Source organism: Scyliorhinus torazame, chromosome 2 (genome assembly GCF_047496885.1).
Source record: "Scyliorhinus torazame isolate Kashiwa2021f chromosome 2, sScyTor2.1, whole genome shotgun sequence".
In the NCBI taxonomy this organism is placed as follows: Eukaryota; Metazoa; Chordata; class Chondrichthyes; order Carcharhiniformes; family Scyliorhinidae; genus Scyliorhinus; species Scyliorhinus torazame.
Window position 1 is genome coordinate 182,069,625 of NC_092708.1, and position 13,261 is coordinate 182,082,885.

The 13,261-nt window shown below is 44.4% G+C and overlaps 1 protein-coding gene across 1 annotated transcript in view; it reads left to right on the forward strand.

Annotated features, from left to right (window-relative positions):
• Positions 1 to 13,261, forward strand: part of ndufa10 (NADH:ubiquinone oxidoreductase subunit A10) — a 106,981-nt gene that overhangs the window by 20,015 nt on the left and 73,705 nt on the right. The window contains exons 3-4 of the mRNA XM_072480987.1: positions 4,701 to 4,916; positions 5,724 to 5,810. Coding sequence (XP_072337088.1) covers positions 4,701 to 4,916; positions 5,724 to 5,810 — 303 coding nt within the window. The remainder of the gene's footprint in view (positions 1 to 4,700; positions 4,917 to 5,723; positions 5,811 to 13,261) is intronic.

The following is a 13,261-nucleotide window of genomic DNA, read 5'->3' on the forward strand; positions in this document are numbered from 1 at the left end:
GAGTGATTACTGTACCCAAGTAAATCACTTTTTTCTGCAAAATTTGGGCCGCCTTGGGGTTGACTTTACATCCAACCTGTTTTAGGAGTCCTAGGAGTTCGGTGACAAGCAAAATTTGCTCTCTCTTTGTGTCTGTCTGTAATAGCAAGTCATCTACATACTGGACCAGACAATCGGGTCGGGAAAATTTTGCTAGTCCGTTTGCCAGCTGTCGGTGGAAAATGGAGGGGGAATTGTGGAAGCCTTGTGGAAGGCATGTCCACGTATATTGTTGTCCCTGGAATGTAAAGGCGAATTTATATTGGCACGCTTTATCCAATGGAATGGACCAAAAGCCGTTGCTAATGTCCAAAACCGAAAAATGTTTTGACTGGAGTCCCTGTTTGAGCATGGTCTCGGGACTCGTGGCTACGGTGGGGGCTGCTGCTGGTGTTACTTTGTTCAGTTCCCGGTAATAAATGATCAGTCGCCATGATCCATCTGGTTTCCTGACGGGCCAAATTGGTGCGTTATTTGTAGAGGCTACTGATCTGAGTACACCTTGGTCAGGCAGACTCTCTATTACCTTTGAGATTTCTTCCTCTGCCTCTTGGGGAAAACCGTACTGCTTTGGGGTCTTGGGTCGGGACCTGTAATGTTCACCAAGCCAGCTATCTTGCCACAGTCGTGCTTGTGCTGTGCAAATGCTGCTTTGTGTTTCTGCAGGACTTCCCTAACCTGTTTGTCCTGAAGGTTTGATGGTCGAACCAGAAGTCTCCTACTGCGCTAATTCTGTTTTCATAGTCTCCAACTGTGAGTGTCGCAGGGGCGCGTGCTGCCTTTGCCATTTTCCAAACACATTTATTAACCGGATCAAAAGAGAAGTTGTGGGAGCTCAGAAAATCGATTCCTAGGATGTGTTCAGCTGTCTGGGGTAGATCAACCAAAACTACCGGGTATTTAGTTGTAATGTTCCCTATTTGTATCGCTACAGGGGCTGTGATGTGTCCTTGTTGTAAATGACCAGTAAAACCGCTGAGTGTGATGGTGTCTGTTGTGGGCCATGTGTCTCGCTGAAACATCAAATTCTACGGGGTGTCCCTGGACTTTGCCTGCTACGACCGGTCTACTGGACTTGTCCCAAAGGGTGTTGCAGACCCAAGTTGGAGAGCCCGAACACCGTCAGTCGGTGCCGTTCATGTCTGCGTTCTCTGAACGGGCGCTAACGCTATAGATTGGCTTTGCCCTATTCTTATTTAGGGTGCCTGTCTGTTGGTTTTTCTGCTGCTTCTGGGGCGCGTTGCACTCTCGTGCATAATGTCCTAATTGGCCATAGTTGTCGCATTACTGGGATTTATGCTGCGATGGGCTGTTCCTGCCCTCATTTACCCATGCATCCTAACTGGATTCATGTCTGCCTGCTCTTCCTCGGGTTTTGCAGTTTTGCGGTTTTGCCTTGGACGGCTTGTTCCCATTTCTCGATGTGGGCCTCGTCTGAGGGGTCGTAATTTGCGCAAGTTCTCTGTCCTGCCTCTGTCGCATGAGAGACTAGGATTCAAGTCCATTTGGCCATATTATCCGCGGTCAAATGGGCGCGGGCTAACTTTCCGAATACTGCTGTGAAATGTATCCACAAGCGTCCAGCAAACGCCGTGGGGTGCTCTGTCTTCTTTTGCCTACACTTGTTTAGGTCTTCTACCGGGTCTCCTCTGTTATAGCCGATCGCATCCAGGATCGCTGTGTGCATTTCTTGGAGTGTGCCTCCTCCTACATTCTGTGGGTCGGGAAGGGCTGCCACGACTGAAGGGTTTAGGCTTAAAACTGTGAGCTTCACTTGCTCCCTTTCGTCCAGGCCGTACATGGTAGCCTGCTGTTTAACTCTAGCGAAAAACTGGAGGGGGTCTGATGTGGGAAGGAACGGTGTAATTTTTCCACATGCGTCCTGTAATTGGGTCACGGTTAACGGGGTTGTATGTAGGAAATCTGCGTTTCCTTCTGCTACGGCTCTGCAGTGTGTGGTTACAGGGTTCATGGGGGTGTGTTCTGCCTGTGCAGTCGGGGGTTGGGGTGCTTTCCTTTTCTGGGGTTTTTCTTGCGTACATGTCCCATATACGTATATGTGGGCAGTTTCATTTAACTCCTGCCAATCTGGGCCGTTTTCCTGATCTAACTGGGGTCCTAATGTACTCTGAAACCCATTCTGGACAGAAAGCAGCGATTGCAATTCTGCAATTTGCTTCAGGCACTTTGCGTGATCTACGGAGCTCTGCCTTTGTTCCGTCGTGGAAGTGTAGAGCGCTCATCGGGCTGCTTTTAAATCATTTCATTGTTTCTGCAATTGCTGTACCTGTTGCTCGGTTTCTTGTCTTACCAAGACCGCGCATTGCGTGTCCTGGTAGGCCTTATCGTACTTGGTCTGAAAACTACTCAAATGGGCGAGACAAGACTGGTGTGCCCTCTTGGCATCATCCACCTCTCTGTCCCTCGCTGCTAACTGTTCTCTTAACTCCTTATTCTCCTTCTCAAATTTGCTCCTGTCTCCCTCACTATTTCTGTCTCTCCCTCAATCTCTCTACGGAGCGTCCTAACGACCTCCTCTGTCCTCGCAATTGTGCCAAGCAGGACACAATTGCCATCAGCTTGCGAGCCTTCCCTAAGCTCTTCTTATGGATCGCTGACAGGTTCTCCCACCAAGTATACCCTATACTCCGGGGACCTGTTTCATCATTGGCGCAGAATTCACTCCAAAGGGGCCATCCTTTCCCTTTGAGATATTTCCTGATCTCTTCTTCCCATACGGGACACTGTCCTACTCTACTGGTCGCTGCGACCTCCAATTCTTGGGGATTCATAAGGCGTTCCATTGCCTTCATTGACATTTTCTCTCTAACTCTGGGTTCTCTACTGAATTTGGAACAGGGGGTGATAAAGTAGTGATGTAAACACGGGTATGGCTTACGTTATTTTCCGGCCTACAAAACTCCCGACAGTTTTACGCAACAAAATCCCTCAGGTTTACATTGTATCCCTGTTAGTACGCATGCATTAACAAACTTCAGAATCTTGGAGGTTTGATCAGTCCCGTTCTCACACTTATCTTTTTTCTGTTTCCAATTGGATTCCAATTCAAATTTGGGTTCTCTCGAAGTGACTAGGCCACTTCTAGGTCGAGTCCCATCAGAGGTCGCCAGTAAATGTTGCTCTCCTTATTTGGCTCTGAATATGGTGGTCAATATGGTCGCCTTCCTTAATTCTAATTACGTTTGCTCAAGAGTCGCCAGGTATCTTTCGATACCGCCACAAGGTTCAAACCGAATACTGACCAAAGACTCGATACACCAGTTAGTTAGTTCAAAGTCAAATGTTTATTTATTTGCACACACAGTTAAATATACTCATGCACAAATACTACAGACTAAACTATCACTACTGCTAAAGCCTATACTTAGCTTCGGGCGCCCACTCAGTCAGAGGAACAATGACCGTTGTTCGGACCTGAGGCTGCTGAGGTCGAAGTGGTGAAGGGGAACAGCTAAGGTCGTCGGTCTGGTAGCATGCATTGACCTTGGACTTACTTGCTTCTGGTGCAGCAGGCGGACAGGTCTCTCCTCGGTGAGAGCCGGGCCCAAGAGAACGATTCTCTCTTGGGGGCTCCTTCTTATACCCAAAGGGGCTTCGCGCTCTTTTGGGCAGGCCTTGAACATGGCCCCAATCAATTGGGCTGTTTCTTGATCATTCATATTGATCTCGTCCAATAAAGGGGTGGGTGCCCTGATGGCTGGGCGTGTCCTAGGTGGCCGTTGGCCTGCTTTGTTTCGGTCTGCTCTGGCGTCGGGGTGTCTGCCTTAGTATCGGTTACTCTTTTGTTCCCGGAGATGGGCCATTAGTATGCTAATGGGCCTGCAGTTTTGGTCTTGTCTGGGAGCGGCTCCAATAAACAGACAAACCCTGAACCTGCTTGTTTTCTCAGTATTGTCCATTTTCCCTGCAAAGTGTCCATTTTGCAAATCTTTGCAAAGTGTCCATTTTGTAACCGGGAAGTGGCCATCCCAGATGGCTACACCTTGTTTGGATGGCAACAGGCAGATTAGGAATTGAATGAATATGCCATACTTTGAGGCTCATTTCTATGCTGCTCTATTAAGTTTGGCATTCTTTCTTTCTGTTTTTATTAGATTGGGTGAATAAATTTAAAAATATTATTAGATATGTACATCGCTAGCAAGGCTAGCATTTGTTGTCTATCCCAAAATGCCCTTTGAGAGCAGCTAAGAGTCAACCACATTGCTGTGGGTCTGGAGTCACATGTGGACCAGACCAAGTAAAGACGGCAGATTTCCTTCCTAAAGGACATTAGTTTTTATGACAATTGGTGATAGTTACAGTAATAGCGACCATTAAACTAACTTTCATCAAATTGAATTAATTTAATTGCATGAATTTAAATTCCATCCGCTGCTGTGGGATTTGAACCTGCGTTCCCAGAGCATGGGCCCCTGGATTACTAGTCCAGTGACGGTCCACATCACAGTCCACAAGTGTATTTTGTACCATGCCGTATTCTGTAACTGTAAACAACCACTTAAAGTATTTACTTGACTCTGAAGTACTTTGAAATGTCGCAAAAATATGAAACATGCTAAATAAATGCAAGTTTTTTTTATTTCTTCCTTTTAAAATAGAGTTCTCACTGCAATTTATCAATACTCTGCTTTCTTTAGGCATGTTATACATCCCCGAGGTTGATATCCATTACTGGGATTGGAAGACAGGCAATGGAGAGAAGTTAAGTGCTTTATTCAATGGGAACTGCAGTGTGGAAAAGTTTTATACTGATCCCAAATCCCCAGATGGCAATTCCTACCGCCTGCAGACCTGGATGTACCATCTTCGCACACTGCAGTACTCCGACGCTCTGGAGCACCTTCTGCAAACAGGTGTGAATCTGAAAAGAAGTTGTTCACTTTTCTGGCAGTGCAAATCGAAACATGTCAGTGCTGCATTAATGTGCTATGGCATGAAATACTGAAGCAAAATGGAACAGACCATAGCACTAGACCTCAGTAGGAAACAAGTGCACAGCCAGCACTTGCAGTCCTCTGACTTCTTCCTACACCTGGAATGCCCAAGTTCCCCTGGCTGATCAAGAAATCGCTTACCCATCAAAAGAGCTTAAATTACTCATTGTTGAAGTGTTAACATTGACGTAGGCTGTGAACCAACAATTGTACACGATAGATCTAAGAATTGAAATCAAAGCAATGAAACTATATACAGAAACATGAATAGAAAATAGGAGGAGTAGGCCATTCATCCCTTGGAGCCTGCTCCAGCATTCATTATGATCATGGCTGCTTATCAAATTCAATACCCCACTCATATCCCTTGATCCCTATAGAAACATACATAGAAAATTAGCACCGCCTTATTCTGCAACTATACCTTCTGGCCCTATGCTCTCCCGTGAGTGGAAATATCCCCCTAATATTGACCCTGTCTAACCCCTTAAGAATCCTATATGTTTCAATCATACTACCTCCCATTCTTTTGAACTCCAAGGAGTACAGACCCAACCTGTTTGATCTTTCCTCATATGGCAGTTTCTTCATAAAGCTTTTCTCCAAGTTGACGTTTCAGTAACATGCATCAAAAGGCTTCTGTCCGCTCTATCATGGTGTAGCCAACAATTGGGATACAAATTGACAACAGAATTGCATTTGATCTATTTGTGTTTGCACTTCTAGGGCAAGGTGTTGTGTTGGAACGGTCGCCTTTCAGTGACTTTGTTTTCCTCGAAGCAATGTACAAACAAGGCTATATCCGGAAGCAGTGTAAGTAGCACCTTTGATAGCAGCAATGTTCTGCATACTCTGTGTTTCCCAACAGCCAAGAAAGATGTCTTGAAGTTGGATGTGGTTTGGATTTTTAATCTCCCTCTTTTGTTGAAGGCAGTGATTGCTGTTGGGCCATGATTCTTTCAGCACCTGCAACATTGCCCAAGGAGCCAACTTCATCTGTGAATCTCCCCATCAACAGGTTACTCGACCACTCCCACAATGCTGAGTATCCCCTCACACCTATATTTTACAGTTGTCAAATGGGAGGACCAAAGGCAACGAGGGCTGTTGAATAATTATCAACAGCATGTACCCTGGCTGACTACTTTCTGTCCTGCACATCATTAACTACATACAGGCCTCACGGCGCCGAGTACCCAGATTTGATCCCCGCCCTGGGTCACTAACCGTGTGGAGTTTGCACATTCTCCACGTGTCTGCATGGGTTTCACTCCTACAACCCAAAGCTGTGCAGGGTTGGTGAATTGGCCACTCTAAATTGCCCCTTAATTGGAAAAAGGAATTGGGTACTCTAAATTTATTTTTAAAAACTACTTGCAGGCCCTTCAGTCCAATAGATCCATGGTGGTGTCCATGCTTCAGATAAGCCTCCCCTTCTTCATTTAACTCTATCAGCACATCCCTGTGCTCTTTTCTCCCTTGTGCTTATGTCGCTCCCCTTACATGAATTTCTGCCATTCGTGCCCTCTAATCCATGTGATAATTTTACATGCTCGTCAATCTTGAGTATAGATTCCCTACAGTGCAGAAGGAAGCATTCAGCCCATCGAGTCTGTACTGACCCTCTGAAAAAGCACCCTACCGAGGCCCACTCACCGCCCTATCCCCATAGCCCCACCTAACCTGCATGTCTTTGGACACCAAGGGACATTTTAGCATGGCCATTCCACCTAACCTTTGGATTGTGGGAAGAAACCAGAGCATCTGGAGGAAACCCATGTAGACACTGGGAGAACGTGCAAACTCCACACTGACAGTCACCCAAAGCTGGAAATGAACTTGGGTCCCTGGGGCTGTGATGCAATGTGCTAACCACTGTGCCATCTTGTTCCTCCTGAACCACCACCTGAATGCAACGTCTAGTAAATGGTGTACCTGTATTCTCTGAATTGTTTCAACACTAATTTTCCCAAGCATATCTGACATCCTTATTACTTGTACCAAAATATATAAACGGATTCTCCGTCGGCCGACCCCAGAATCGGGAAACTCATTTGGGCAGAGAATCACGCGCCAGCCGACAATCAAGGCTGGTGCAAGACGCCGGGCACCCAATATTAGCTGGTTGCCTTTATGAATGAGTTCCTGGTCATGGCAAGCGATATGGGTGTTGGCATGTGGTGCAGGATGGGGTGCGAGCAGACTGCCGGCGGGTGGGGGGGGGGCAGTTGCAGGTGTGTGGCATGGGGGTCGGTGCCAGGGGCTTTGTGCTGGCTACTCTGGCCGCCCTGAGGTGATCATGCAGCTTCTTGCGACACTGCTGGTCGGTCCTGGCGGTGGGGGCCACGCCGCTTATGGCTTCTGCCACCTGCACCCAGATCCGGTGTACGACGGCGGGTGACAGCCTCCTTCCCGCCCCTGGAAACGGTGCACCGCCTCTCCTTCACAGCTCATCTATGTTGAAATTTATTTTCTCATTCTGCCTGATTGCGAAGATCTTCCTGTATTTTGTTGCAGTCCTCATCTGTGTTCATTGCAGCCCCCAATTGGAGTCATCTGCATTTTGTTGCAGTCCTCAATTTGGTGTCATCTGCAAATTTTGAAATTGTATTCTGATTCCTGAGTCCAAATTGTTTATGTAAGTGGTGAATGACAGCGATCCGAACGCACGGTAGCACAATGGGCAGCACGGTAGTACAGTGGTTAGCACTGTTGCTTCACAGCGCGGGTTCGTTTCCCGCTTGGGTCACTCTGTGCGGAGTCTGCACATTCTCCGTGCCTGCTTGGATTTCCTCCCGGTGCTCCAGTTTCCTCCCACCAGTCCTGAAAGACATGCTGTTACGTAATTTGGACATTCTGAATTCTCCCTCCGTGTACCCGAACAGACGCTGGAATGTGGCGACTAGGGGATTTTCACAGTAACTTCATTGCAGTGTTAATGTAAGCCTACTTGTGACAATAATAAAGATTATTATTATTCATTCTTGTGGGATACCACTTGCCACCATTTGTTAATCTGAGTAACCCCATTCCTTGGTTAAATTACACTTTTGCCATTAATGTGAACAGTTCAGGTTTCCATATTTGTAAAATGGACATGGTGGCACTGGAATATGTGCAAAAAATAAATAAAAAATGGGTGTAATCATTTTTCTCAAAGTGTCTCCTTTCCATCTTTGGTTACATGGCAAGCTGTTAGAATTACATGTGTTGGCCTGAAGGAGATCTTTCCTTATTTATTATAGTCTATTCCATAAACCAAAGGCTGAGTGAGAAGATGTTAATTTTCAGCTCTTTAGATGACTGGTTGAAGGGACAGCCATGTCAGCGGAATGGCAGCTTTGATCCCTGGTTTTGGCCATGCGACTGTGAGGAAATGGTGACGATGAGGTGGGATGAAGAGTGGATGAATTTGCAGCTTTATTTTTATGCGCCCCCTAACCACCAGCTGAAACTGACACTCGTACAGGCTGGGGGCAGATCAGTTATTCTCTAGGTTCTGTTAAGTAATGGGTTAAGAGACATTGCAATTAGTTGTCTCAGTTATGTTAAGTATCCATTAATTGACACTGATATGGAAAGGGGCTTCAGGTGGCCTCTGTGAGGTGATGTATCGTTAGAGTTTTGTGCAAAGAACAGAACTTTAGACTCTTCATGTCACAGCAACTAAAATGTCTAACAATTGGTAGCAGAGGATGGTTGCTGTGTAAATGTGAAGGGTTAAAAGATACAAATTTTCCAGATCAAACCAAGGCGTGAGTGAGGGAAAAAAAAGGGATATATGGCTGAACCGAGGATAAAGATGGCTGGATATGACTATCCTCCCTTATTTTCTGAAAGGGAATCGTACGACCAATGGAGAAGTGCAGTAGTTATGTGGACTAAGGTAACTGCTTTGGGAAAGAGAAAACAAGGTATGGCATTGGCTCTTTCTTTACCATATGGCAGTAAAATCCGAAACAAAGTGCTTTCTGAGCTGGAATTGGAAGAGTTAGACTTAGAAGAAGGTCTGGAGACTTTATTACATTATATGGATAAGATTTATAAGAAAGATGACTTGTTAAGTGTGTATGAAGCATGGTCAGATTTTGATAAGTTCCGGAAAATGGAGGATATCTCCATGGAAGACTATATAATGGAATTTGGCAGACTATAAAAGGCTACAGAAACACAATCTGGAATTTCCACAGTCTGTGTTGGCCTTTAAATTACTTGACTGTGCTAGAGTGAGCAACATGGATAGGCTCCTGGTTTTGACAGGAGTTCAGTTTACTGATGATAAACCTTATTCGAACAGATGACAAAAGCTTCACGAAAGTTTCTGGGGAAACATTTGATTCCGATGGCTCTGATGACCCAAATAGGTCAGCCTGCAATAAGGCAAAATATGGAAGATACACGACTAACAGGACGGTGAAATCATCTGGCTACGAACAGGGCTCAAGACTATAGAAGGAGACCGAGACAAGGAAATTATGAAGACAGAAACCCAGTTAGAACCTACAATAGGAAGATGAACCCCAGAAATGCACGGGGCATGATAAATCGATGTTTTCGATGTGACTCTCAATACCATTATGCTTTCAACTGTCCAACTCGTTATGATAGAGTGTTTGAAGCGACACATGACACGGAAGAGTCAGAAGAGGAAAAAGATAGTGACCAGAAAGAAGGCATTGTCCTATTAACAAGCAGTTTAACGCTGGTAATAAGGGTGTTGGTTGCAGAATCCTTCAACTGTGCTGTATTGGACAGTGGCTGCACATCTACTGTGTGTGGAATTCACTGGTTAAAATGTTACCTGGACTGCTGAAAATCATAAGGTTAAGGAATTTGAAAGTTCCACAAGTTCCAGGTTTGGTAATGATAATACTCTGAAGTCGCTGAAAAGAGTGGTGATCCCTTGCAATATTGCCGGAGTGAATCATTTCATTAGCACGGATGTTGTATCAAGTGAGATACCTTTGCTTCTGAGCAGACCGTCGATGAAGAAAGCACACGTGAAACTGGATATGGAACAGGATAAGGCAACAGTTTTTGGAAAGACGGTGGACTTACAATTTACACAGTCGGGACACTATTGTATTCCATTACTGACAAATAATATTTCAAGTAGAGTGGTTAAGGATGTGTTAATGGCAGTTGAAAATGGGACTTTAGCTGAAAAAAAGCTTGTGGTATTAAAACTGCATAGGCAATTTGCACATCCGTCTCCTCGGAGGCTGAGAAATTTATTAAAGGATGCAGGGGTAAGGGATGACAACTATACTAAACTGATAGAACAGGTTAGTGACCGCTGTGAAGTTTGTAGGAAATACAGAAGGACACCAGCATGACCGATAGTAACCCTACCTTTGGCCAGGGATTTTAACAACATTGTGGCCGTGGACCTGAAGATCTGGGATAAAGCAAATAATATATTTATTTTGCATTTTGTAGATTTAGCAACCAGATTTAGTCAATCAACGATTGTACGAAATAAAGAAATGAGAGTAATTCTGGATCAAATCGTGGAAAAATGGATAGGGACAGGAATGGGTCCACTGGCAAAATTCCTTACGGACAATGGGGGAGAATTTGCTAATGATGAGTTTAGGGATATGTGTGAAAACATGAATATCAGAGTTATGAATACGGCTGCAGAAAGCCCATTTAGTAATGGTGTCTGTGAAAGAAATCATGCTGTCATCGATGACATGCTTTGGAAAATTTTGGCAGATCGACCAAATTGCAGGCTAAATTCAGCTTTAGCATGGGCAGTACATGCAAATAATTCATTGCAGATGGTTGGGGCTATAGTCCTTATCAATTAGTGTTTGGTAGAAATCCTAAAATTCCGTCCATTTTGGATGACCACCCTCCAGCTTGCGAGGGGACTACAATTAGCTCTGGTTTTGCTGAACATTTAAATGCATTACATAGCAGTAGAAAAGCTCTTTTGGAAGCAGAAGTCTCTGAAAGAATTTGCAGAGCTTTAAGACATAACGTGCGGCCATCAGATGCCGTTTTTCAGCAAAGAGACATGGTATACCACAAGAGAGACAATTCTAATGAATGGAAAGGCCCAGGGAAGATCATAGGCATAGATGGAAAAACAATTATTTTGCAACATGGTAATCAAACTGTTAGGGTACATTCATCAAGGATAATGGGTCCAGATTACAAATTTTCAAATTTAGACAGAGCAGACAGACATGATGAGGAACCAGAGTCATCTGGTACACGTGTTACAGAACTATGAGGACCAATTAACTGATATAGACCGGTTTTCTGTGGAGGAACACAACACTTCTGATGAATTAGAACAGGCCATTTTTCCGAGAGGGCAACTGCTAAAAGTTGGTACAAAAGTGACATACTTGCCTGAAGAGTCTAGTCAATGGAAGGATGCAACTGTTATTAGTAGAGCAGGGAAGGCCACTGGAAAGTATAAACATTGGTTGAATGTACAGCATTCAGGGGAAAGAGTCAAGACAATGGATTGGGAAAACGAAGTTCAAAAATGGAGGGCACAGAAACGCAGTGCCAGTTCAGATAGTACATTGGATAGTGAACAGGTTCGCAGGAAAAGGTCGAGAACTATTGAAAGGACATCCCACAGCAGATGGGAAAGATCAAGCAGTAGCAGTACAGAACGAGATACCAGGCTGGAGAGGGGACGTAGTTTGTCAAGATCTCGGAACATGAGTAAGACTACGAATACTAATAGGAGTAGAAGCCCACATGCACGTGAGATTTTGGTGACTTCAAATAAATTAGGTGAAAAAGTTATCAAAGAAGCTAAACAGCAAGAATTGCATAGTTGGAGTGAATTTGGGGTATACACGGAAGTACCGGATAGGGGACAAAGAGCTCTATCCCACAGATGGATTTGAACAGAAAAGGTTCTTCTGGATGGAACTTATAAGGCAAAAGGCCAGGCTTGTGGCAAGGGGATTTGAAGAAAACTTCGAAGATCAGGATTTAAGGGTAGATTCACCTACAGCAGGAAAGGTTATTTTAAAGATCTAAGCTCTATTAACCACAAAGGCATGGGAATGCAAATCTGTAGATATAAAAGCTGCCTTTTTGCAGGGGCATAAGCTCCATAGGGACATTTTTCTCCGTCCTCCTAAAGAAGCAGCTAACGCAGAAGGGGTACTCTGGAAATTGAACAAATGTGTATATGGATTAAATGATGCATCTAGAGTCTGGTATTTTTCGGTAAGGTCAGTTTTGTTAAAGTTAGGCTGTTGCCAGTTGAAAGCAGATCCTGCAATGTTTTACTGGCACTATAAAGGAAATCTTTCTGGCATTTTTATGATGCATGTCAATGATTTTTTGTGGGGTGGGACTAGTGATTTTGAAGCTATTGTAATCTCTGGTTTGAGGAAAGAATTCAGGGTTGGAAGTCCGGCTTCCGGTGCATTTAAATATATTGGACTGGAAATTGGACAGACTGAGTTAGGGGCAACTTTACGTCAGCAATCTTATTTGGAAAGCATCAGCCCAATAGCAATTAGTCGTGGCCGAGTTTCACAAAAAGACGCAATGGTTTCAAAGATGGAAAAAGAGCAACTGCGAAGTTTAATTGGGCAACTGAACTGGTTAGGTAGACGGGCTAGACCGGACGTGAGTTTTGATGTCTTAGAGTTGAGTACAAATATGAATGATCCCAAAGTGGAAGACCTAATAAGAGCAAATAAAGCGTTGGCCAAACTAAAAACGCAGGAGTGTGTTTTGAAGTTCCCCGTTTTCGGTGACCGTAGGCACTTGAAACTCATAGTTTATAGTGATGCGTCCTCTGCAAATTTATGTGATGGGGTTTCAAGCGCAGGAAGTTTTATAATTTTCCTTTTGGGGAACAATGGTAAATGTTGCCCGCTTGTGTGGGAAACAAAGAAAATAAGGAGAGTGGTAAAAAGCACTTTGACTGCTGAGACGTTAAGCCTTGTAGAGGTGGTGGATATGGCCTTTTATATAAGTATGATATTGACAGAAATTTTGGGGTTTGGGTAATATACCTATTGACTGTCACATTGACAATAAATCCCTGTGGGAAAATGTGCACTCTACAAAAAGTGTCAATGAAAAGAGGTTACGGATAGACATTGCAAGTTTGAAGCAGATGTTGGACAGAGGGGAAATAACAAAATTTAAATGGGTCGACAGGAGCTATCAACTGTCAGACTGTTTTACGAAAAGAGGGGCGAGTTCACAGAAACTTTTGGATATTGTTAATGAAGGGCGCTTGTTTCTGTGACTTTTTTTTCTTTCTCGTCCAA